We start from the raw sequence: 22,437 nt of genomic DNA, 5'->3' as shown, positions 1-22,437 counted from the left end.
ATTTTTGTATATTTACATAGACTAAAAATATATTTAACTCTAAAAGATATAGAGATCAAAGTTTGAAAGAAGTTTTAAAGAGATCTAAATTAAAAGAACTAATATATTAATTTATATATTAATTATTCAGATAGTAAACAGAAGAGAATATATTAATTTATAAAAGAACTAATATATCTTCATATAGATAAATGCTATTTAGAAAGAAAAATATAATTACTGTCACCTTTGTTATTAACAGATTTAAAATTCTTATCAATTTTATTTTAATATATTCAAAATCTTTAATTTATTAACTATCGTTTATATTGACTCTTTTTGAAACCTTATAATTTATTTACTATCTTTTTCATTAAATTATTTTGGATTTTTGTACCATTAAAAATTCCAAGCCTTATAATTTATTTATTATCTTTTACATTAAATTTTTTGTTTGTTTTTGGAACGAAATGTTTTTTTAATCAAGATATATAATAAAGAGAACCAAAAGTTCTATCAACCGATTACAAAAAAGTGAGGCCAAACTCTAAGTTAAGAAAATTAATCACCAAATACAACCTAAGAAAGATAAAACAAATGGGCTTTGTTGAACTCATAAAAGTTGTAATTGCACCGAATAATTTTCCCAATAAACGACAAGTGTCATATAATCATCTTAATACTCCAAACCATATCAAGAACATTCTAAGAATCGTTCCGAAATATAATCTTATTCCTTTATAAGATATTTATTATCTTTTTTATTGTTATTTTTTTTACTAAGAACTGTAGAATCATTTCAAAACTCAAAAATTAATAAAATTTCTCAACCTATCCCATGGATCTCTTAAACACCACACGAAATTCCATTTTTACCCCTAGCTTTCATAGATGCACATTCGGAAGCACCCCATATTTTGAAAAAAATTGATTCCTTCCGTAGATGCATCTACGGAAGCATATAAAACATAGTGAATCTTGGTATTTTCCCAATTAATTGGAAAAATTCCAATTTCTATAGATGGAACAACAAACCTTTCCGTAGATGTAACTACGGAAGATTTTTCAATTTGGGATTTTCTCAATTAATTTGTAATTTAATTGGAGATAAACATAGTGAAAGTTGGATTTTCCTAATTAATTGGGAAAATCCCAAGTTACAAATTAATTAATTGGGAAAATCCCAAATTAATTTCTCAATTAATTGGAAAAATGTCAAATTAATTTCTCAATTAATTGAGAAAATCACAAGTTTGGTAGATGCATCTACGGAACACTCTATTTTCAAACTCTATAATCACTATGTTTTATGGGGTTCTATATATGCATTTACGGAAAAAAACCAATTTTTTTTTTTAAAAAATGGTGCTTCCGGAGATGCATCTATGGAAGCACGAGGGCAGTTTTGTCAATTCGGTGGTGCGCCAAATGTTTTCAAAATTAATAAAGTATTTGATTTGAAAATTAAAAGTTATATATATATATATATATATATATATATATATATATATATATGAGGAGGGATATTCTTACTCCAGGAGTAAGTTATTTACACTTACTCCAAATCTGGATCATTGATTCTTCTCAATCTAATGGTTAAAAATATTAAGTAATTAAATGTGGAGAGAGAAAATCATTACTTATTACTTTTAACCATTAGATTGAGAAGAATCAATGATCCAGATTTGGAGTAAGTGTTAATAACTTACTCCTGGAGTAAGAATATCCCTCCTCTATATATATATATATATATATATATATAATAAATTCCTTAAAGTTCAAAACTAAGAATCTTGATTTTAGTTTTTGAAAATAAAAACTTAAATTTAATAAAATCTAACAAAATTTTTAATTTTTAAAATTAAAATAGTCTTTTGAAATCTCAATACAATATTTTTATAATTTTCACTCTAGTAACATATTAGGATCTTGAAAGTTACTATAGTGTTAGTGCTAGCTTCAACGATATAGACTGCCCATAGAATCACACATATTTCTATTTTTACCGTCGTCGTCCAATACTCCATCATATAAAAAATGTTTACGTTGTAGCTTATATATGAATCTTGTTTTCGGCTATCTTTATCTTATCAAACTTGTGTTCCTGGTCGTATTTCCACAAACTGGTGGTAACCTAAACAACTGTCTGAAACTGTGGATTTCATCTGAAACCATCAAACTCCACCAGCAGCAGTGCCACTCTTTTCTCTTTCTTGGCTTCAACATACTTTTGTTAATCAACCCACTCTTTCACCAACTCATTATAAATATGCACCCAACTTCATACACTCCTTCATTCAAAATTACATTGTTAGCTTTTGTTTAACTCAATTCAATTCAATATTTGAATATGGCAGAGAGAAATGTTGCTGCTAATTCTTCTCTTGAGAAAACTAGTTTGGCTTATCTAGATCAGAGGATGGCCATGGCCAAACGCTGTTCTCATCGTAATGCATACTTTACTAATTACTGTCAATCTTGAATATAATTTTCTGTTTCCTTTGTTTTTGATGTTTTTATTTCTCCATTTGTTGTGTAAACAGAAGGTGTGATGGCTGGAGCTAAGGCAGCTGTTGTTGCTACTATTGCCACTGCCATTCCAACTGTAACTAATCCTTACACTTTAAAATATTCTTAGAAACAGGTTTTAGGTATATAATTAACTTGAAACAATTATGTATTGATATGCAGCTGGCTAGTGTTAGAATGTTACCTTGGGCAAGAGCAAACCTTAATCACACTGCACAAGCTCTCATTATTTCAACAGGTTACTTTACTCTTCTTCACTGTCAAAACATTGAGCTATTATTCATCTCACAATCGTTGTTGGATACTTACTCTCATATTCTGTTTGTAGTTGCTGGAGCAGCATATTTCATAGTAGCTGACAAGACCATCTTGGCAACTGCAAGAAAAAACTCCTTCAACCGACCCTCCAATGCATGAATTCGGATGTGCATCCGGCTAGTTTAAATTTCTTACGAAATAAAATTAAGCTAGCTTCTTTTTGTACTCATCATATATGTACTTGTAAATAAAGAATATTTTGGATCTCAATAGTGACAGAGCTTTCATTTCATGTACTACCAGTCGATCTTAGTTTATTATATGAATGCAAATAATAATAACTTCTCTTTCCCCATGTGTACAAATGGTGTGGGAAGGATAGCTCAACTGGGGTGGGAGGGATAGCTCAGTTAGCTTGAAACAGTTCAATTAAGCGTTTAAAGGTGTTGGAGGTGCATGGTTCAACTCCTAACAAGAGTGTAAATAAATACTAACAAGTAGTGCCTAGCTTTGTGCTAATCAAACCAAAAGCAATAGCCATGTTTTCATTGTATTGGCTCAAAGCTCTTTCCCAATAAAATAAAATGAAGAGTGGAAGGAAGGATGGTTTTAAATTGTGCTTGCGGCCACGAATGCAGTCGCAGTCGCAGTCGCAGCTCCTGCATACATATTCGTCAAAAACTCAAATGGCCCCGCATTTTCTGGCTCTAATTGAAAGAGATGTTCTGCTAGACATTCTCCTAATTCAACACGATAATGAGCCTTACAAGCACTAAGAAGAGAACGCCAAATAGCTCTATCGGGCTCCATTTTCATATATTTCATAAGAGCTTCGCTTCGGGCTGAATATGTTCTCATGCATGGACATGCTGAGATGGTCAATAAAGGAATTCAGCCCGAAATTGGAACACTACGGTTGGGGACAATGGCTACTGAGCCACAATATAAATGCAAGTTGCTATGCAAGAGTTGTGGCGCCACAATCAAGCTTTGGGAGACAGCATTGCTAGCCTTCAAAATCGCCATTAGGAGGCCAATCTTCCTAAGGAAATCGAACGTGGAGCCAAAAACCACTGCAACATAGGAGGAGTTGGTCATCCTATTCACAAAGAACGTGGATGTATAAGGTAATAACATCCAGATACACCCAGTGATCTTGAAGCATAATAATCTGATGTATTATCTTAACTAGTTATTTTTATGTTTTTGATGATTAAGTGAGGCCTTCAAGCCCACCATTTTTATAAACATTGTTCCAAAATGGATTTTAATTTAAGGGGTAAAACTCTTTTCCCCCCGAAAAGGAAGTGATTTTATGGCACACCCTATCTTCTTCACTAATTGATCCTTTCACGTTGTGTATCAAATTTCACGTTGAACATTTAATGAAGGATCATTGCCTCCCTAATAGGCTATTTCACGCTGGACCTTCAATGAAAAATCCATGTCACCCTAAGAGGCAATATTACAGTGAATCTTCAATGATGGATCGTTTTCGTCCTAAGAGACAATCTTACGCCGGACCTTCAATGAAGGATGCTAGCTTCCTTAAGAGGAAATTTAATGTCAGACCTTTAATGAAGGATCCTTTCCGCCCTAAGACAAAATCTTACGCTTGACCTTCAATGAAGGATCCTTGTCTCCCTAAGAAGAAATATTATGTTGGACCTTCAATGAAGAATCCTTGACGCCTAAGAGGAAATCTTACGTTGGATCTTCAATGAAGGGTCCTTGACGCCCTAAAAGGAAATCTTACGATGGACTTTCAATGAAGGATTGTTGCTGCCTTAATAGGAACATTTATGCTAGACCTCCACTGGAGAATCCTTGCTGACTTAAGAGGAAATGTGCGTGTTGGACCTTCACTAACGGATGCACTTTCTTAACAGGGTACTCAAAGTATACTCCATACAAAAAGAAAATAAAAAAGAAATTTACAAAGGGATCAAATAGAATTGCATTGATAATAAAGTCATGGAGGGCGTGTTTAGAAAAACTCCAAAGGATGTGATTACAAAAAGCCCACTAAGGGAAAAACTCCATAAAAAATATATAGGGAGCCTAGTTCCCTTCTCCTCATCAACTTACCCCACATCTTGATGGTGGATCTATATTATTACAAATAAAACTATCTACAGATGGTCACGACATTTTGGATGATGACAACACCCAATGTCAAACAATGTTCAATTAAGCCCCTAATAATTTCCGGTCTAGCAACCTTTAACAATGGTTACTATCAAAGGAGCTATCTGATAAGTGCATTTTTGTAGTTATTTTGGTTTATAGTTTTGGTGCACTTATCTACTATTTTTCCTCATTTTGTACGCGTTTTAGTGTACATTACATAAATTCACATGTTTTGTGTTTAATCGAGTTTTTGATTCATTTATGTACCGACTAATAGTTTTTCATTCATTTTGTAGGTATTTGAGCATGTATGGAGCATTGAGGAATAGATATCCAAGGATGCATTTTGGATCAATAAAGAAATAAGGAAAGGAAGAAAGTCAATGACTTGAAGAAAATAAGAAGTTGCAGACTGGTGTAGTTTGTCGGGCGAAGCTGCCTTCGCCGGGCGAATCCGTGGCTTCTGGTGTGACTCGTCAAGCGAATCTCTCATTCGCCGAAGGAACATGAAGATGAAATTTTGGTTTGGCTCCTGCCTTTGCTCGCCTCTGTGTCGCCAGGTGAGAGAATAAGGATTCTCCAAGAGAAGCTTCCCTCAGAGCCCCTCACGTTTTATCATCTTAAGGGGTCTGGGATTCATAATGATATCCTCGATGCGTCTCTTTCCACCCTTTATCATGATGCCTCCTAGGTGGCTTTTAGGGTCGTTCTATCTTTAAAAAAAATAATAAAAGTTATTATTAATTAATAAGGGAACCCTAATCAAAAGCACGTTCAAGAATTTAACTTATGCTTGTATTCGTCAAATGACACAGCAAGCAAAGATTCAGAGGTTCAAAGTTACGACTTACAGGAAGAAAATAATGACTCGTGTTAAGAAAGAGAAGGCATAATAGGTTTCTCTGGCAGGAACATAAGAAAAGATCCATGTTCAAGTAACATTCAGGCGGCGCGTGATTAGATGATAGTTCATAATGGTGTAAATTCTCCTAGGATGCACAAGTGTTAGACTGAGGGAGAAATCCCTTTTGAAGCAATCTTTAGTCAACAACAGACACATCAAATCCCATAAATTTCTCTTTCCAAGCCTACAGGAAAAAATGCTAGCGTCCTAAATTCAAATGACCTTGAGATTGCATATTCGCAATTTTTTGTTCAAATGGTCATTTATAATCTTTTGCCTATTCGATTAGGCCACCTAGTGGCTCAGGGCTTCAACCTATTTCTATTAGGCTTAGGAAAACCCCCAACATAACCAAGGAGCTTTGATCCCTATCCCTCAGTCTTCTCCTTTACCTCGTTATCAAATAATTCCAAGACCGACTTCCATTGCAATTCCTTCTTAATTCTCATCTTTGGTCCCGCCTAAACCATCTTCTAAATCTAACTTTCAATCCATTCAACACCATTCTCCTTCTAATTCCATGGCTAGATACTCTAGTGGTTCAGAACTATGTTTTTAATCAACCTTATATAGTGATGAAATCCAAGGTAAATCGAGATATTGGGCAAAAGAAAGGGAAACTTTGGCGTTTAAAGTTTGGAAAAAAGCATCAAACTTGGGTATAAGAGGTGATAATGATGATATTGCTTGCGTGGAGGAAATCAAGCGGTTGTAATTGAAAAACAAAGAGAGGATCAAAATGAAGGATGGCAACAAAATTTGTTTCAAATGAATTTTTTGTCCTACAATATTCGATGTAGCATAAACTCGGCAAAGAAGAAATCAATCAGAAAACTCGTCTCCTAAAACAACATTGACGCGTGTCTATTACAAGAAACAAAATTGCAACTAATTGAAGACTCAATTATGCTCTCTATTTGGAGTAATAAATATATCTTGTGGACAACGAAAGGTGCAATGGGTAGAGCATAAGGTTTACTAATTTTGTGGAATTGGAGTCGTATTAAATCTCTATCCAGCTTTAGTAAAGAAGGATTTGTAGGGATTCAAGCAATTTGAAAATATTTTATTATTTATATAGTTAATGTTTATTCTTATTATTTCATAGAGATAAAAATAAAAAGGTTGGACTAGCTTATGCCGGTTGAAGTCCTCTTTGCCACAAGGAGATAGGTGCATCACTGGAGATTTTAACGCCATCAAGTGTCCTGGTGAAAGATGGGGAGTGAGAGCTCATAACAACTTTTCATAAATGAACGAATTTGGTGAATTTATTGTGGTAATGGAACTTATTGATCTTCCTCTTATGAGGAATAAGTTCACATGTTTTAACATTGTAGGCAGTTCGATAAGTAGGCTTGACTACTTCTTGATATTTCATAACTTAACATGTAGTTGGTGCATAAAGGGGAAATTTGAGCGAAACCGCAAAATCTGAAATCATTGTCCAATTATGATTAAAGCCACTAATCATAACTGGGGGGCCAAAACCATTCAAGTTCTTCTCAATATGGATTGAACATCTTGACTTCCTCTCAGTAGTTTAAGAAGTGTGGAAATCCTCAAATATCCAAGGTATGAAAATGTTCATATTTAAAGAGAAACTGAAGCTTATTAAATATAGGTTGGGAGCATGGAATTCTGAAGTCTTTGGAAAGATGTATCTAGTTATTGTCGAAGCAATTAAGGACTTGAACATATTGGATCAATTGGTGGATCATGAAGACACACCCTTAAATCCCAATCATGCTGACTCAAGAATTCATGTTTAGAAGCAAGTTTGACGTCAGCTCAATCTCAAGGAATCTATCTGCAATTGGTTAAAAGTCGATGATCAAAGCTACATAATTTTCCATGCTTTTATGCGAGCAAGACTTAGACACAATGGGATAGTGGCTTTCAGAGCGCACAATTCTCTTATTGAGGATATAGAAGTATTCAAGGATTTGGCCTTCCACCACTTCAATGAACCATCCTTTAGGCACCCTTTATTAGAATGAGTGGAATTCAAATCTTTATCTCTAAGTGAGATTGATGATTTAGAGCTTCGATTCTATTTGTAAAACATTAACAATGCAGTTTGAAACTAGTAAGAGACAAAATTCTCGATTCGGATGGGTTCACAATGTCCTTCTATAATGCAGGCTTGAAAATAATATGGCACGATCTTCATGATTGCATCAACAAATTCTTCTCCAAAGCTCATCTCTCTAAGGCCTTCTCAGCCGAATTAATTGCTTTAATCCCTAAGTCTCATAATCCGCAAACCATCAATGAATTTTGGTCTATCACTTTCATCACAAGCATTTCAAGATTATTTCCAAACTTCTAGCTAGAAGATTGAAAAAAATCATTGGCAAACTTGTCTCAATAAAATAATCTGCATTTATTCCTACCAGAAACATGTTGGACGTAGTCCTTATTGTTAAAGAGTTACTCAATTATGCCCATAGAATTAAGAAAGATTTATTTTCCTTCAATGTTGACTTCGAGAAGGCTTTTGGTTCGATCTCTTGGGATTACTTATTATATGTGCTAAAAAGAATGAATTTTGGTAGGACTTGGATGAATTGTATTCAAGCTTGTGTGTGCTATAGTTCCTTTTCAATCTTGATCAACGGTAGCCCAACTTCATATTCTCAAGCAGAACATGTCCTTGGATAAGGAGACTAACTCTCTCCACTCCTCTTCATTCTTGTAGCTGAAGCCATTACAAGTCTATTAAAAAATGCAGGCTCTAATTTGGGATTTAAACTATGTAAGATGAAATATAATTTAGAATTTGATATATTGCAATTTGGGGATGGCACCCTAATTTGGGTCCAAGCAACATAAGATAATATTTGGGCCATTAAATCGGTGTTATGTGGATTCTAGTTAGCTTCTGGACTTCGAGATAACTTCCAAAAGAGCAAAATTATGGGGTTCAATTTTGATTCTGATTTTTTGGTGGTTGCCTATGGTTTTATTTTATGCTCAATCAATCCATTCCCTTTTATTTTTCTTGGCCTTCCCATTGGTATTAATCCAATCAAGACATTTTGATTCTGTCTTATTGAAGCTTCACAATAGACTTGTAGCTTGGAAATGATGAAATTCTGGTGACACCAGACTCAAATGTCATATAAGGATGTCTTGACATCTGATCTAACATTCTGAAACAGACAAGGTAGGAATACAAATAACAGTGCAGAAAAGCAATAAAAGCACAACAAAATTGTTCACCCACTTCGGTTCAACCAACCTACTCTGGGGGCTACCAAGCCAGGGATGAAGTCCACTATTAGCAGTATCAATTCAAAGCTAAACTCCCCCGTTTACAACTTCTCACTTAATCACTACCCAATGACCCTTCTACCTAAGTTCTCCCTAGATATGAGAAACCACTCTCACTCCCAATCATAGCAATGATGTCTAGCAGTCAACAACTCAGCCACTGCATCGACGACCTAATTTCCAACATTATAAGCACACAAATAAATACAACTTGAAGTTGTTTCAAAGCTTCCTCCAAGAACAATACTCCTCTTGCCTACAGGCTTCGAGGATCACAATGGTAACCTTCCCACAGATCGGGAGGTTTACCTTACAGACTCGGCCCTTAAAAACTACATTATTAAAATTACGGTTGGTACAAAACTTAGGTTACAAAGCTTCTATTTATAACCTATTCCCAACTGGACTTGGGCCTTCAATCACAGCTTTATTTGCTGTTACAAATCAGCAAAAATCTTTTGCTAAAAGAAAGGTCTTTAATCATAAGTTTCCTAAATTGTCTTCACAATTAGGAACTACACAATCTTCAATATTCTGACTTGATTCTTTTGACCTTTAAATCGTAACAAACTGACATAATAAACTGTTGCTAAAATTGCTCCACAATATAAGCTCCAAGATATTCTCCATAAATATCTCCATAAAATATGCTCCAAGTAACAACAATAAGTTGTTACACTTTTGCAACAGATTCTCCTGTAAAATCTTTCTACATTTAGTTTCCTAAATGTTCTCCTTAGATATAGCTCCTCATAGGATTCAATGTTTTAGGAATATTCTATTTCTTTTATAACAGAATCCAAACTGTCAGCTCAAACACGGTGTCATTTACGATGTCACGACATCTTCTTCGACATGTTGTTCCAGATGTTGAAACATTTCAACACAACATGTTTCTCTATTAAATATAACTTCAACCTGCTTTCTATTACAAGTTATAATTCTATTTAACCTATTGCTGCTAAATTAGTTTTACCAAACATAAAGCCAATCCTCTAAAGCACTAACAAAGGAAAATACTTATCTTTGGGAGGATGAGTCACGCTTCTAAATTCTATGTTAAATGACATCCATCTCTTCAACCTATCATTCTACAATGTGCCAAAAGTTATAATCCAAGACATTATTAAGATCCAACGAGCAATTATGTGGAGCGAGGAAGAACATAAGAAAAGAGTAAATTGGGTTTCATGGAAAACTATTTGCAAGCCGAAACAGGAGGGTAGTTTGGGAGTAAAAGAATACGAGGCCTTCAACAAGGCACTTTTAAGTAAGTGAGCCTGGAAGATTGTCTCAAACCTTGCTTCAGATTTGTTTTGGTATTCTCTACTTATGTCCAACTAAAGGGACATCAAGGGTATGATTTTAGACTAATCTTTTTCGGTTAACACATGCAAATGGTCTATTTGGTGGAGAGACTTAAGATTTTGTGTGGGGGTTAGTGGCGAATATTCCAATTGGTTTGGTAATAGTGTGTCATGTAAATTAGGAGATGGATCCAACATAGATTTTTGGAGGAACAATTGGTTAGGCGTGGAACCTTTGTTTATGTAATTTCCTTATCTTTCTAAATGTTTGTAGGTTAACATGATTAAGATTTATAACTTAGGATATTGGAGTGAATATATTTGGAGTTGGAGCATTCCCTTATACATGGTCCCATTATCTGATACAACTATTTTAGAGTGGGAGGATCTTCAATGCATCTTATCGAATGTCAAACCTTCAACTTCTAAATAAGATATGTTAACTTGGACGCATTTCAGCCAGCTTCTCTGTCAAATCGACATTCCTTCTTCTCCAGGCTATCTCGTGCACCAGCCCCATATTCCTCCGGGTCTTTCCTCGGCCCTAAGAAGATTGTGGAAGTTAAATGTTTCCTCAAATATACAAGTGTTTGCTTTGAGGCTTTTCCATAACTGGCTTCAAAGGAAAAATGAACTTGCGAAATGTGAAATCATCTCTGGGCCTCTTAACATGGTTTGCCTCTTGTGCCTAGGTACAAATGAATCTCATTTCCATTTGTTTCTGTTGTGTCCAAAGGTAGCTAGTTTGGTTCAAGGTTTTGGATTGCATAGGTCTTAGTTGTGTACCTTCATGTGGCAGCATCCATGATCATTTAAAGCAATTTGATAGGAAGCTGAAGGGAAATATCAAGAAAGGCTTTAAACTACTATTTTGGTTTGCAACAGTTAGGGCCATTTGGTTATCGAGAAATGATATTCTGTTTAAGGTTGTCAGAATCAAGTTTTTACCTTGACTCCTTTTGCCTAAGTAAAATCGAAACGTAAAATGATAGAGTTTATCTCATTAAACTAATATTAAATCCATTAACATGACATTTATACATACTTATATGATATTGTATATGCATCAATAATTTTAAATTTTAACTTAATTATATAACAAAAAAAATACTAAATCCTCATGATATAGTGTAATATTCATAAACTTGTAACAAACTACATAAATTATCCACAAGTCATAAAAAGTAGTGTTAATGAACTTTTTGGTCCCTCTAAATATTTCAAATTTCGTTTTTAGTCCCTCCAAAATTGTCCTTCAAGCAATCATCCCTTCAAAATTTTCCTTCTGAAGATTTGATCCATAATGTCAAATGCCACTAACGGCTGCTTATGTGGCATCGCACGTGGAACAAATTATTTATTTTTTCACTTGACTTGTGCTAGCACCTTTCTCCACATGACTTGTACCAACACCATTGTCCATTGCATTGTTTAACCCTTCAAATCGTGCATTCTTTCCTCTTCAGTGTCTTCAAAGTGTATACCATTGAAAGATTCCTCAAATGATCCACTATCCTCAATCTCTTCATTTTCCTCAGCACTAGCATGGCCTTTTTCTTTCTCTATTAACCTCTCCAAGTAAGTATTGTCACCACCAGGTAATATTACCTCTATATATATATATATATATATATATATATATATATATATATATATATATATATATATATATATATATCAACATCACACTTAGTCGCCTCAGCACAGAAAGCTAACTTTATTGCATCAACATCATTAATAAAAGAGTTTAAGATCATTTTCAAGACATTCCTTTTCAGCCTTCCACCACATCTTAACATCTTCGATTTTAAACGAAAAATCCATGCCCGTAATTAAGTCACAGGCTTCAAAGTAGGACCAATAATCAGAGTCTTGACCACTTATAGTATAAATGCCCTCTTCATATGTTGACCCTACATCCTTTACAAAAGATTAGTTCGTATAGAAAACAACCTTAAATAATCCCATTTCCTACACATTTCAAGAAAAATAAGGGTACATCAGACATTATCATCTGAGTCAAAATCCCTAGTTTTTTCGGTCAAGAACACAAACCAATACAACAAGACAACACAAGTACTTTTGTTTTCACTATCAATACTAAAAGCAATAAACAAAACGAAGTAAGGCTTACCTTGTTGTTCTTGGGACCGCAGCATGTAACTCAACCTTCGTCAATGGAGGGACCACAAATAAAGCAGTGTCGTGAAATGTTTTTGGAGAGAGAGGGGACAAAGGGACCACAACCTTTCTATTAGGGATTCTTAAATGTTGTAAAGGTCTTTGGATTTCTTATCCAGAAAACAAGATGCCACCTAAGTTAATGAAATCCAACTCAATAAAAAATCATTTATTCCATGTGTGTTGCCACATAAGAAGCCGTTAGTGGCATTTGACGTTAGGGATCAATTCTTCAGACGGAAAATTTTGAATGGATAATTTCTTAAAGGAAAACTTTGGAGGGACTAAAAACGATATTTGGAATATTTAGAGGGATCAAAAACTTATTTAACCCTAAAAAGTAACATCCAAAAAATAAGAGTTTCATAAATTTCTCAAGTTCAAAAAAAAGTGTTTGCATCTTCATATTCAACTTAATCGAAAGTGAAATCCTTTTACAACATTATCTTCATTAGAATATTCATCTTCAACTTGATCAAATTCATCTTCAGGTGATAAAGGTTCTTCAATACTAAAACCAAAGACAAAATTATTTGAATCTGGAGCTAAGTATTGCTTGAACCAGCAGTTTCACAACCTAATATAACTTCAAATTTGATAGCTAGAGTATTTTATACAATTTCACCAATTTTAAAGCAATTTAAATCATTTAAAATCGTACTAGGATACGATTTTATGTAAGAATAATTTTATCTATGATTTAAAACGAATTGCTGATCTAAAAATATGAAATCTAAAGAATTTAAGTTTTGAATCACGATTTTAAAAACCTTGATTTTGTTTAATAAAGGGGCACAAAGATGCTAATGACTTAGTTTTTTTTGCCCAAATCTTTAACTTGAAAATAGACAGGTGCTAGAATTAAGGGTGTTTTTGTTTACTATATGTAGCGGTGAAATTTGTGAGACTAAAGCTATTGAATTGACTTAGCTCATATGTTTTAAACATAGTCGTCACTGCGCTTTATGGTTTCCAAAGGAAATGTGAGAAAGAGCAAATAAAACCCACAGAAGTTTTTAAAATCAAAACTAATAAACTTGTCAGAGATTTGGGTAAGGGGGTTTGTTATGCAAGGGGAAGGTTTTAAGCACCCTTCAAATCTATGGTACTCCATAGGAACCTCTTTGAAAATATTATTTATTGTTGTTGTTATTAAAATTGTTTTTGTGTTTATGTGTTTTTGTTTAAATAGAGTGGAGGGTGAGAAAAGAAGGTTTTAAAAGTGAGCTCCATAAGATATCCCATCTTAGGCCTACATACCCCTTAAGTGTAATAGGGAAGTCAGAGCTTTTGTAGTTCCTCTTAAAAGGAAAATAAAAGAGCCAAGTGGAAAAATATTTTTTTGGGTGTTGAGCTTTAACAATACTCAACGGGTTTTTAAAATGTTAAGCTTTAACAATACTTGTAGATGTTGCTGATTGGCTGTAATTTTTGGTAAAACTCATTGTGATTTTATCATGTCAAAACTGGTGTCATGACATGCATTCTACTGTTGTGAAGTTTTACTTATGCAGGCCTTTACCTGATGTCAAGGCCGATGTCATGACATTCGTAGCTGTTACGTCTTATTCTCTGACTAATTATGGTTATGTGATCTGTGAAGATTCTATGCGCTTTACTTGGAAATATTGGATTATGATCTGTTCAAGGACGACGTTATTTGCCCTTATTTTAGGTTCCTTGATTTATGGAAATTAGTTTAATTAGGTTTAAAACTAATTTGGATCCAAGGCCCAGCTGCTGCGTTTTCTGAAGGCTATATATTATATGAAGTAGCGGCAGACCTAATTAGGGTTTTTGTATTGAGAAGCTTTAAGAGGTTTTCGTGTTTTAAGTTTTTGAAGTTCTAGTTTTCTTGTGAGCCAAACAATCATCGTGATGGTTGTCTTGGTCTAGGTGTTTTTGTTTGTGTTGTAAGAGGTACTTGAAGCTTTTAAGCAAGAGTACCATTGTACTTGATTGAAGCTTTTAAGCAAGATCAGTTGTGTCCTTGAAGTGTGTCTTCTTTTCATATTTGTTGAGTGTTATTCATCACTGCTGTGATTGAGGGGGAGCGAGTAGGATCTCTGATCTAAGTAGCTTAGATTGAAGTTGCATTGGGTAGATATTAAGTGAAAGGTGTAGTCTTGATGTGTATTACTCTGAATTGATACTACTTATAGTGGACTTCCTCCTTGGCTTGGTAGCCCCCAGACGTAGGTGTATTTGCACCGAACTGGGTTAACAAATCACTTGTGTTATTTGTTTTAATTCTTGTTCATTTTTATAGAATTGTTCAGATAGGTAATGTCGTGACATCCTTTTCGACATCACGTATCTGATTCCAGAATTTCAATTGGCATCAGAGCAGGCACCCTGCCTGTTTGGTTTACTGGGTGAGATCTAGGGACAGTATTTTCTGGTACTATGGACAAGGAAGGTGGTGGATTTGTGATTAGACCACCCATTCTGGATGGTTCCAATTATGATTATTGGAAGCCTCGCATGGTGGCTTTCCTGAAATCCGTGGAGAGTAAAGCATGGAGAGCTGTAAACAAAGGATGGGAACATCCTGTCACTACTGATAAAGATGGCAAGAAAACTCTTAAACCGGAGGAAGAATGGGACAAAGATGAGGAGGCATTGGCGCTTGACAACTCTAAAGCTCTAAATGCTTTATTCAATGGAATTGACAGGAATATATTCAGACTAGTACACCATTGTGAACTAGCCAAAGATGTCTGGGATACCCTCAAGACCACTCATGAAGGTACTTCCAAAGTGAAGATGTCAAGACTTCAGCTGCTAACTACGAAGTTTGAACATCTAAGGATGAAAGATGATGAAAGTATTCAGGATTTTCACATGAATATCCTTGATATTGCTAATACCTCAGGAGCTTTGGGAGAAAAAATGTCTGATGAAAAGCTGGTGAGAAAAATCCTTAGATCCCTGCCTAAGAGATTTGATATGAAAGTTACAGCTATAGAAGAGGCACAGGATATCAGCAAAATGAAGGTAGAAGAGTTAATTGGATCTCTTCAAACCTTTGAGATGGGGATCAGTGACAATTCTGAAAAGAAGAACAAAAGCATAGCTTTTGTGTCCAACTCTCAAGAAGAAGCAGAGGAAAGTAGAGAAGAAAATCTATCTGAATCTATAGCTATGCTTGGTAAACAATTTAACAAAATTATGAGAAGAATGGATCATAAGCCAAGACCTAATGTCAAGAACATCTCATCTGACACTAGTAGATCTTATGACTCTGGCAGAAGAGCTAAACCAGAAGAAAAGTACAGTCACAGCAAAGGAATTCAATGCCATGGATGTGAAGGGTATGGACATATTAGAGCTGAATGACCTACTTATCTCAAGAAACAAAAGAAAGGACTGTCAGTCTCCTGGTCTGATGAAGATTCTGAGAGTGACTTTGAAGAAGAATCGGCCAAACAAGTCACAGCCCTTACTGGTGTTTGTAATTCTGATGAAGACTCTAGTGAAGATGAGCTAACCTTTGAAGAACTGGCAGCCTCCTATAGGAAGCTGTGTATCAGAAGTGCTGAAGTCTGTCAACAAGGTGAAAAGCAGAAGAAATACATAGTTCAGTTGGAGGCTGATAACAAAGGACTTAGTAAAACAATATCTGAACTAAACAGTGAAATTATCATGCTACAATCCAAACTTGATCAGATGTCAAAATCTGTAAAAATGTTGAACAGTGGCTCGGATATGTTAGAGGAGATTCTACAGATTGGAAAGAGTTCAGGAGATATGTCTGGTATAGGTTTTGTTGGTACAAAGAAACATTCCCAAGATGGTAATAGGGTTAAACCTGAAACTGAGATGTTGAACCCGATGTCAAAACATGTGACTCAACATCAAGACAAAAGTAAAATGAAGAGAAAATTTCAAAGATGGAGATGCCATTACTGTGGAAGATTTGGACACATTAAGCCCTTTTGCTTCAGATTATATGGATACCCAGATCAAGCTCCATACTACAGACCTAAGCAGATCATGCCCATCCAGAAGCAACAATGGATACCCAAAAATATGGCTTTAATAGCTCATACATCTCTTAGAGTATCAGCCAAAGAAGATTGGTATTTTGACAGTGGATGTTCCAGACACATGACTGGAATCAAGAATCTGCTTGTTGATATCAAAAATCACTCTACTAGCTATGTAACCTTTGGTGATGGAGCTAAAGGAGAAATCAAAGGAGTTGGAAAACTTGACTGTTCAGGAGTTCCAAATCTAGAGGGTGTTTTGTTGGTCAAGGGCCTGACTGCTAATCTCATAAGCACCAGTCAACTCTGTGACCAAGGATACCAAGTTAACTTCACTAAAACTGAGTGTGTGGTTACTAATGAAGAAAAGGAAGTAGTAATGAGGGGAGTCAGATCCAAAGATAACTGCTACTTGTGGGTGTCTCATGAATCCAGCTACTCAACTGTATGCTCTAAAGAAGAAGAAGCAAAGTTGTGGCACCAAAAACTTGGCCATCTTCATCTAAGAGGTATGAAAAGGATTGTCTCTTTGGAAGCTGTGAGAGGAATTCCTAAGCTACAAATTGATGAAGGAAGAATATGCGGTGAATGTCAGGTAGGAAAACAAACCAGGATGTCACATCCAAAGGTTAGACATCTGACCACTTCCAGAGTTCTAGAACTGCTTCATATGGACTTGATGGGACCAATGCAAATGGAGAGTCTCGGAGGAACGAAATATGCTTATGTGGTTGTGGATGACTACTCCAGATACACTTGGATAAACTTCATCAGAGAAAAGTCAAATGTGTTTGATGTTTTCAAAGATCTGTGTCATAGAATTCAAAGGGAAAAAGAAAATGGTGTTGTGAGAATTAGAAGTGATCATGGAAAGGAATTTGAGAATCAAAAATTTGCTGATTTCTGCTCCTCTGAAGGAATACATCATGAATTTTCATCCCCTATTACTCCACAGCAAAATGGGGTTGTTGAAAGAAAAAATAGAACTATCCAAGAATCAACCAGAGCTATGATTCATGCTAAGAATCTTCCTATCTACTTCTGGGCTGAAGCCATGAATACTGCTTGCTATGTTCATAATAGAGTTACCTTAAGAAAAGGGACCTCTACCACCCTATATGAGATCTGGAAGGGAAGAAAACCCACTGTCAAACACTTCCATGTCTTTGGTAGTAAGTGTTACATTCTTGCTGATAGAGATCACAGAAGGAAGATGGATTCCAAGAGTGATGAAGGGATTTTTCTGGGCTACTCTACAAACAGTAGAGCCTATAGAGTGTTCAACTCAAGAACCAGAGTAATAATGGAATCCATAAATGTTGTGGTTGATGATGTCCACAATCAAGCAGATGTCACAGAAGATGTCGGAACATTCTGGGAATTTACAGCTGAAGGATCTACTAAAGAAGATGATTGCAGTCCTACTATCACAGAGTCTGAAGCTGCACCTCCTAACAAAGGTCCATCTATAAGGGTTCAAAAAGATCATCCTAGTGAACTTATTATAGGAAATCTCAACAGTGGAGTTACTACAAGGTCAAGAGAACTAGTTTCAAATTCTTGTTTTGTGTCAAAAATTGAACCTAAGAATGTTAAGGAAGCATTGACAGATGAGTTCTGGATTAATGCTATGCAAGAAGAACTAGGCCAGTTTGAAAGGAATGAAGTATGGGAGCTGGTACCAAGACCTAAAGGTACTAATGTCATTGGAACAAAATGGGTTTACAAGAACAAGTCAGATGAACTGGGAACTATTATCAGAAACAAAGCAAGGCTAGTTGCTCAAGGATACACTCAAGTTGAAGGAATTGACTTTGATGAAACCTTTTCTCCTGTTGCTAGACTTGAGTCAATTAGATTACTGCTAGGAGTTGCTTGTATTCTAAAATTCAAACTATACCAGATGGATGTGAAGAGTGCTTTCTTGAATGGATACTTGAGTGAGGAAGTTTATGTGGAACAACCTAAAGGTTTTGCTGATCCAAACCATCCTGATCATGTGTACAAACTAAGAAAAGCTCTTTATGGGTTGAAGCAAGCCCCTAGAGCTTGGTATGAGAGACTAACTGAGTTTCTTACTAGTAATGGTTACAGGAAAGGAGGGATAGATAAAACTCTCTTTGTTAAAGATGAAGGAGGAAAGATCCTGATTGCACAAATCTATGTGGATGATATTGTGTTTGGTGGGATGTCAGACACGATGATTAAACATTTTGTTGACCAAATGCAATCAGAATTTGAAATGAGTCTAGTTGGAGAATTAACTTACTTTCTTGGACTGCAAGTTAAACAGATGGAAGACTCAATTTTTCTCTCTCAGAGCAAGTATGCCAAAAACATTGTCAAAAAATTTGGGTTGGAAAATGCTAGTCACAAAAGAACACCTGCACCTACTCATTTAAAATTGTCCAAAGATGAAAAGGGCACAAATGTTGATCAAAGCTTGTATAGAAGCATGATAGGAAGCCTGCTGTATCTCACAGCTAGTAGGCCTGATATTGCTTTTGCTGTTGGGGTGTGTGCCAGATATCAAGCAGAACCCAAGATCAATCACATAAATCAAGTCAAGAGGATTCTGAAATATGTGAATGGTACTTGTGAGTATGGCATGCTCTACTCTCATGGGTGTGAACCAATTCTCACTGGATATTGTGATGCAGACTGGGCTGGGAGTGCTGATGACAGAAAAAGTACTTCAGGAGGATGTTTCTTCTTGGGGAATAACCTCATATCTTGGTTCAGTAAGAAACAAAATTGTGTATCCCTATCTACTGCAGAGGCAGAATACATTGCAGCAGGAAGTAGTTGTTCTCAGCTTGTTTGGATGAAACAAATGTTAACAGAATATAATGTCACACAAGATGTCATGACATTATATTGTGACAACCTAAGTGCCATTAATATCTCAAAGAATCCTATCCAGCATAGCAGGACCAAGCACATTGATATTCGGCATCACTTCATAAGAGATCTTGTTGAAGATAAAGTAATTGCCTTGGAACATGTTGCTACTAACCTTCAACTGGCTGATATTTTCACTAAGGCTTTGGATGCTAATCAATTTGAAAATTTGAGAAGTAAACTTGGCATTTGTCTTTATGAGGGATTATAGCAATTAACTGGGTGTGGGGCCAACAGTATCCTTCTCTCCAAATATTTGTTATCATTACATATTAAAGTGTATTTTCCCCCTCTTTTACACTTTTTCCAAACGGTTCCCATTCCCACAAAACCTATTTTCGGCATTCACGCTACCTCTCTGATTTGCTGCATTCACAAACCTCTCCCCATCATTCCTTTCTCTCTCAACATGTCTCAGACTTCTCCCTCGAAGAACACTACTCCTCGCTCTGAAACTGCATCCGACTCTAGGGCACCAAGTATGGTAGGTGATCAGGATGTTGTGCTGGATGTTGCGCCATTGAACTCGGTCCCAGCCACTGATCCTGTTGGCAGTATACCAAGAAAGATGCATGCAAGAAAATCAACTGGTGGGTCTGTTCCAGAAACGTTTTCTGCTCAGAATAAAGAAGGGTCTGCTTATGTCCACAATGCGATCGCAGGTCTTGTCACACGAATCTTGAATGAAGGTCACAAGGTAGCAGGAATATCTGTTCCTTTAGCCCAAGTTCCTGCCCCTGAGAACAGAGAAGATGATCAAGATGATGCTAGCAAAGATCAGGTTGATGTTGAGACATCTGAAGATAACAATGTTGAAACATCTGGAACTAAAGATGCTGGGATTCTTGAAACCGAGAAAGCTGAAAAGGTCCCTGCTACTCCTTCTAAAGAAACTCTTAAAGAAGGCCCTACTGTGAATGATGTGGTGGATCTGGATAATCTTGATGATCCTATTGACATTGCTGATGATGACCTCATCTCCAGCATTTCCAACAGAGTCAAGGCTCGAAGGGGAAAGCAGGTTGATGATCAACATCCTCCCAAGACAAAGGTTGCTCCTCTAAAGAATGCCACCAAAGAAAAGATCAAGAAGGGCTCTGCTGAGTCTTCAAGAACTGGGAGCAAGGTTGCTGTGAAGAAGAGAAAAGAAAGAAGTGTTTCTGACTCCGAAGACAATGTCCTAAGTGATGTCCCTGACATCCCTTCAAAGAAGAAGATTGCTGTCACAAAATCCTCCACAAAGGTCCGTGATGTTCCCTTGGACAACATTTATCTGCACTATGCTTCAAATGCTATCTAGTGGAAGTTTGTTTATCAAAGAAGGCTGGCTCAGGAAAGAGAACTTGCAAATGATGCTCTGGAATGTCAAGAGGTCATGAAGCTCATCAAATCTGCAGGTTTGCTTAAAACTGTTACTCATTTTTCTAAATGCTATGAAATGCTCGTGAAGGAATTTATAGTGAATTTGTCTCAAGATTGTGCTGATGGAAGAACTGAGGATTTTCATAAGGTGTATGTTAGAAGAAAATGTATAGATTTTTCCCCTACTGTTATCAACCTCTATCTAGGTAGAGATGCTGAGGCTCAACCTGAGCTTGAAGTAACTGACAATGAAGTATGCAAAGTTATCACTGGTGGTAAGGTTAAGAAATGGCCCATAAAGAGTAAATTGTCTGCTAGTCTTTTGAATGTCAGGTATGCCTTGCTGCACAAAATTGGTGCTGCAAACTGGGTGCCTACCAATCACACTTCTACCATTGCTGTTGGCCTAGGTAGATTCATATATGCTGTGGGAACTAAGACAAAATTTGACTATGGGACCTACATATTTGATCAAACTATGAGGCATGTTGGTACTTCTGCTACCAAGCTACCCATTGCTTTTCCATCCCTGATATGTGGGATAATCCTCAAGCAACACCCTGGAATTCTGAAAGCTAAAGATTCTGTATGTAAGAGGGAGAGTGCTTTGTCTTTCCACTATAAGCTGCTCCAAAGGTCAGATGACATGACATCTGCTGGGACATCCCAACCCAGCAAGTCTGTGAACAAAACCTTTCTCATTGCTGAGCTGAAAGAAACTTGTAAAGAGTTGGACAACAGGAAGATGAAGCTTGAACAGCTCATTCAAAGTCTTGAGTAGTCTGCAGAGGATGATCATGCTGGTGGAAGTGATGGTGACAATATGGATGAAGACAAAAATGCTGATAGTGGTGATGAGGAAGAGGCTGAGGATGGTAAAGACACTGAAGATGCTGGGAATAGTGATGCTGATGAAGAGAATAGTGGCTCTGGTGATGAAGAGGTTAGTGGCTCTAGTGATGAAGAGACTGATGGTTCTGACAATTAGCTCTACTTCTGGTGTTTCTTTCCTGCTGATCTTTTGGTTGAGTTTGGCTCCTTTTGTGGCTAAAAAGGGGGAGTGATGGTTGTTGGTTATTTTTGTTGGTTATTTCTGTTGGATATTGGTTGTTGGATATTTTGGTTTTTCTGTTGTTTTCTGGTTTTTTTTAATGTCTTCTGGTTCTCCTTGACATTGATAAGTGGTATTATGTAACAGATGATTAAATAGATGTTTTCTGGTTTTCTGGTGATTAAACAAGCTGGCTGTTGTTTCTACAGAATTTATTTTTCTGTTTTCTTGGCACTGCTGGCTGCTGTGTATGCTCTAATATGTTATGGTTACACCTATTCGTGTTTTAGCCAAAAATTTGCCAAAGGGGGAGTTTGTAGATGTTGCTGATTGGCTGTAATTTTTGGTAAAACTCATTGTGATTTTATCATGTCAAAACTGGTGTCATGACATGCATTCTACTGTTATGAAGTTTTACTTATGCAGGCCTTTACCTGATGTCAAGGCCGATGTCATGACATTCGTAGCTGTTACGTCTTATTCTCTGACTAATTATGGTTATGTGATCTGTGAAGATTCTATGCGCTTTACTTGGAAATATTGGATTATGATCTGTTCAAGGACGACATT

The 22,437-nt window shown here is 36.1% G+C and overlaps 3 protein-coding genes across 3 annotated transcripts; all 3 read left to right on the top strand.

The window, feature by feature from the left end:
• The first annotated feature begins 2,264 nt into the window (after window positions 1-2,264).
• LOC131604187 (early nodulin-93-like) lies at window positions 2,265-3,065 on the top strand. The gene is made up of 4 exons (XM_058876650.1): window positions 2,265-2,426; window positions 2,523-2,584; window positions 2,671-2,746; window positions 2,837-3,065. The coding sequence occupies exons 1-4, from the start codon at window positions 2,330-2,332 to the stop codon at window positions 2,923-2,925; spliced, it is 324 nt and encodes a 107-aa protein (XP_058732633.1). The 5' UTR covers window positions 2,265-2,329; the 3' UTR covers window positions 2,926-3,065.
• Window positions 3,066-19,863: 16,798 nt separating this feature from the next.
• On the top strand, window positions 19,864-20,754 carry LOC131612279 (uncharacterized). The gene has a single exon (XM_058884114.1). It carries the CDS (start codon window positions 19,864-19,866, stop codon window positions 20,752-20,754), a length of 891 nt encoding a protein of 296 aa, XP_058740097.1.
• A 75-nt stretch (window positions 20,755-20,829) lies between these two features.
• LOC131612175 (uncharacterized) lies at window positions 20,830-21,597 on the top strand. The gene has a single exon (XM_058884016.1). It carries the CDS (start codon window positions 20,830-20,832, stop codon window positions 21,595-21,597), a length of 768 nt encoding a protein of 255 aa, XP_058739999.1.
• Window positions 21,598-22,437: the final 840 nt, after the last annotated feature.

Source organism: Vicia villosa, linkage group LG1, assembly GCF_029867415.1.
Source record: "Vicia villosa cultivar HV-30 ecotype Madison, WI linkage group LG1, Vvil1.0, whole genome shotgun sequence".
Classification (NCBI taxonomy): Eukaryota; Viridiplantae; Streptophyta; class Magnoliopsida; order Fabales; family Fabaceae; genus Vicia; species Vicia villosa.
The sequence above is the reverse complement of the archived record's forward strand: the minus strand, read 5'-3'. Positions and strand labels throughout refer to the sequence as shown.